This window comes from Lipotes vexillifer, unplaced genomic scaffold (assembly GCF_000442215.2).
Source record: "Lipotes vexillifer unplaced genomic scaffold, Lipotes_vexillifer_v1.1 scaffold1012, whole genome shotgun sequence".
Lineage (NCBI taxonomy): Eukaryota > Metazoa > Chordata > Mammalia > Artiodactyla > Lipotidae > Lipotes > Lipotes vexillifer.
In genome coordinates this window covers 527,016-528,419 of record NW_006775534.1, presented here as the reverse complement: position 1 = coordinate 528,419, position 1,404 = coordinate 527,016, and the positions used below count along the sequence as shown (strand labels likewise).

At 62.0% G+C, this 1,404-nt stretch overlaps 1 protein-coding gene across 1 annotated transcript in view; it reads left to right on the top strand.

The window, feature by feature from the left end:
* The first annotated feature begins 351 nt into the window (after positions 1–351).
* The window catches only part of CTDP1 (CTD phosphatase subunit 1), a 42,140-nt gene continuing 41,087 nt past the window's right edge, over positions 352–1,404 (top strand). Inside the window, exon 1 of the mRNA XM_007449960.1 lies at positions 352–656. Coding sequence (XP_007450022.1) covers positions 352–656 — 305 coding nt within the window. The remainder of the gene's footprint in view (positions 657–1,404) is intronic.

Here is a 1,404-nt window from a genome sequence, read left to right as displayed (position 1 = left end):
TTTATGGGGTGGATGGGGCGAAGAAACACTGTTCCCACCGGGCCCAGTCGCAGAAGCGTGGTCCTAGGACGCGCCCATTTCCCATGGCCGGCGGAGGACCTTTCGGACCCCGCGTGGGCGTGTTTACACCCAGGCCCTCGGCGCCTGCGCGCACGCATGCGGTGGCACGTGACGTCGCACGCTGTCCCGGAAGTCGGCGCGGAACGGGCGGCTGGTGGAAGCCGGTGCCGAAGAGAGAATCGTCGCGCCGCTGCCGCCTCTACCTGGGCCGGGGTCGCCCGGTAGCCTGCGATGGGCGCCGGACCCTGAGCGCCCACCGCCGGTTTTCCACAAAGCCTCCGCTCGGCTGCGATGGAGGCACCGCCCAGCGGCCGCGTTCCCGCCGAGGGCGCCCAGCCGCCGGCCGTGGCCGAGGTGCGCTGCCCCGGCCCCGGACCGCTGCGCCTGCTCGAGTGGAGGGTGGCGGCTGGCGCGGCCGTACGCATCGGCTCTGTGCTGGCCGTGTGCGAGGCCGCCGCCTCCGCGCAGCCCACCGGGCCCGCCCCTACCCGCGCCGGCTCCGGGGGCTGCGTGCGCACGGAGCGCAGGCTGAGGTCGGAGCGCGCGGGCGTGGTGCGGGAGCTGTGCGCGCAGCCCGGCCAGGTGGTGGCTCCCGGGTGAGTGGGAAGGTGGGAGGGGGCTGAGGTCTAGAGGGAGTTCTGGGCTTGGGCCGGGAAGGGGTCCTGGCCCGGCACTGGGTGGGAAAGGGTCTCCGGGGCAGCAGCTGAAGGCTGCGCTTTGAGAGAACTTTGTAAGTTAGAGCCCCCAGCTGCCTGGCTGCCTGTTTTTCTAAGGCTGGACGGCAGTCACTACTAGTGACTTTACTAATCAGAGGCAGCTGGCTTTTTTAAAAAGACTCTCCGTCGCCGAAATTGCACCCTTTGTAAAACAGTTGTGTTCTCTTTTCTTTCTTTCTGTAATAGGTGCCTCCCCCCAAGACTTCATGTTTGTAAATTAGGAAAACTAGGGGGTCATAGTGCGTACCGGACTAATCAGGCGTACTCCATGCTTGTCTCAGTGTCAGCTGTCGGGAGGCGTGCACTTCTTTAGGTTCTAGTAAACCTTGTGAAACGTGGTTGTAAAACCTGGTGCAGTTCTGCATCTCAGCTCAGGAAGGGGGTGCGGCCTGAGCACAGGTAGGTCAGAACGAGAAATAGTAGTGCACCCTCCTGCCACAGGCTCTTGCTGTCGTAGCTCTGTTTTAACCTAGTAAAGGGTTGTTTTTTTTTTTAAAGTGTATGAACCTGTCAGTTTATATCTTTTCCCTAAGTTGACCAGTGTTGTGCACAAAGGCGTGTGCACATGACTGGTGTGGTTGTTTTCATCGTCAGGAACAGAAACCTGGGGCAGGTGAGCATTCCTGCC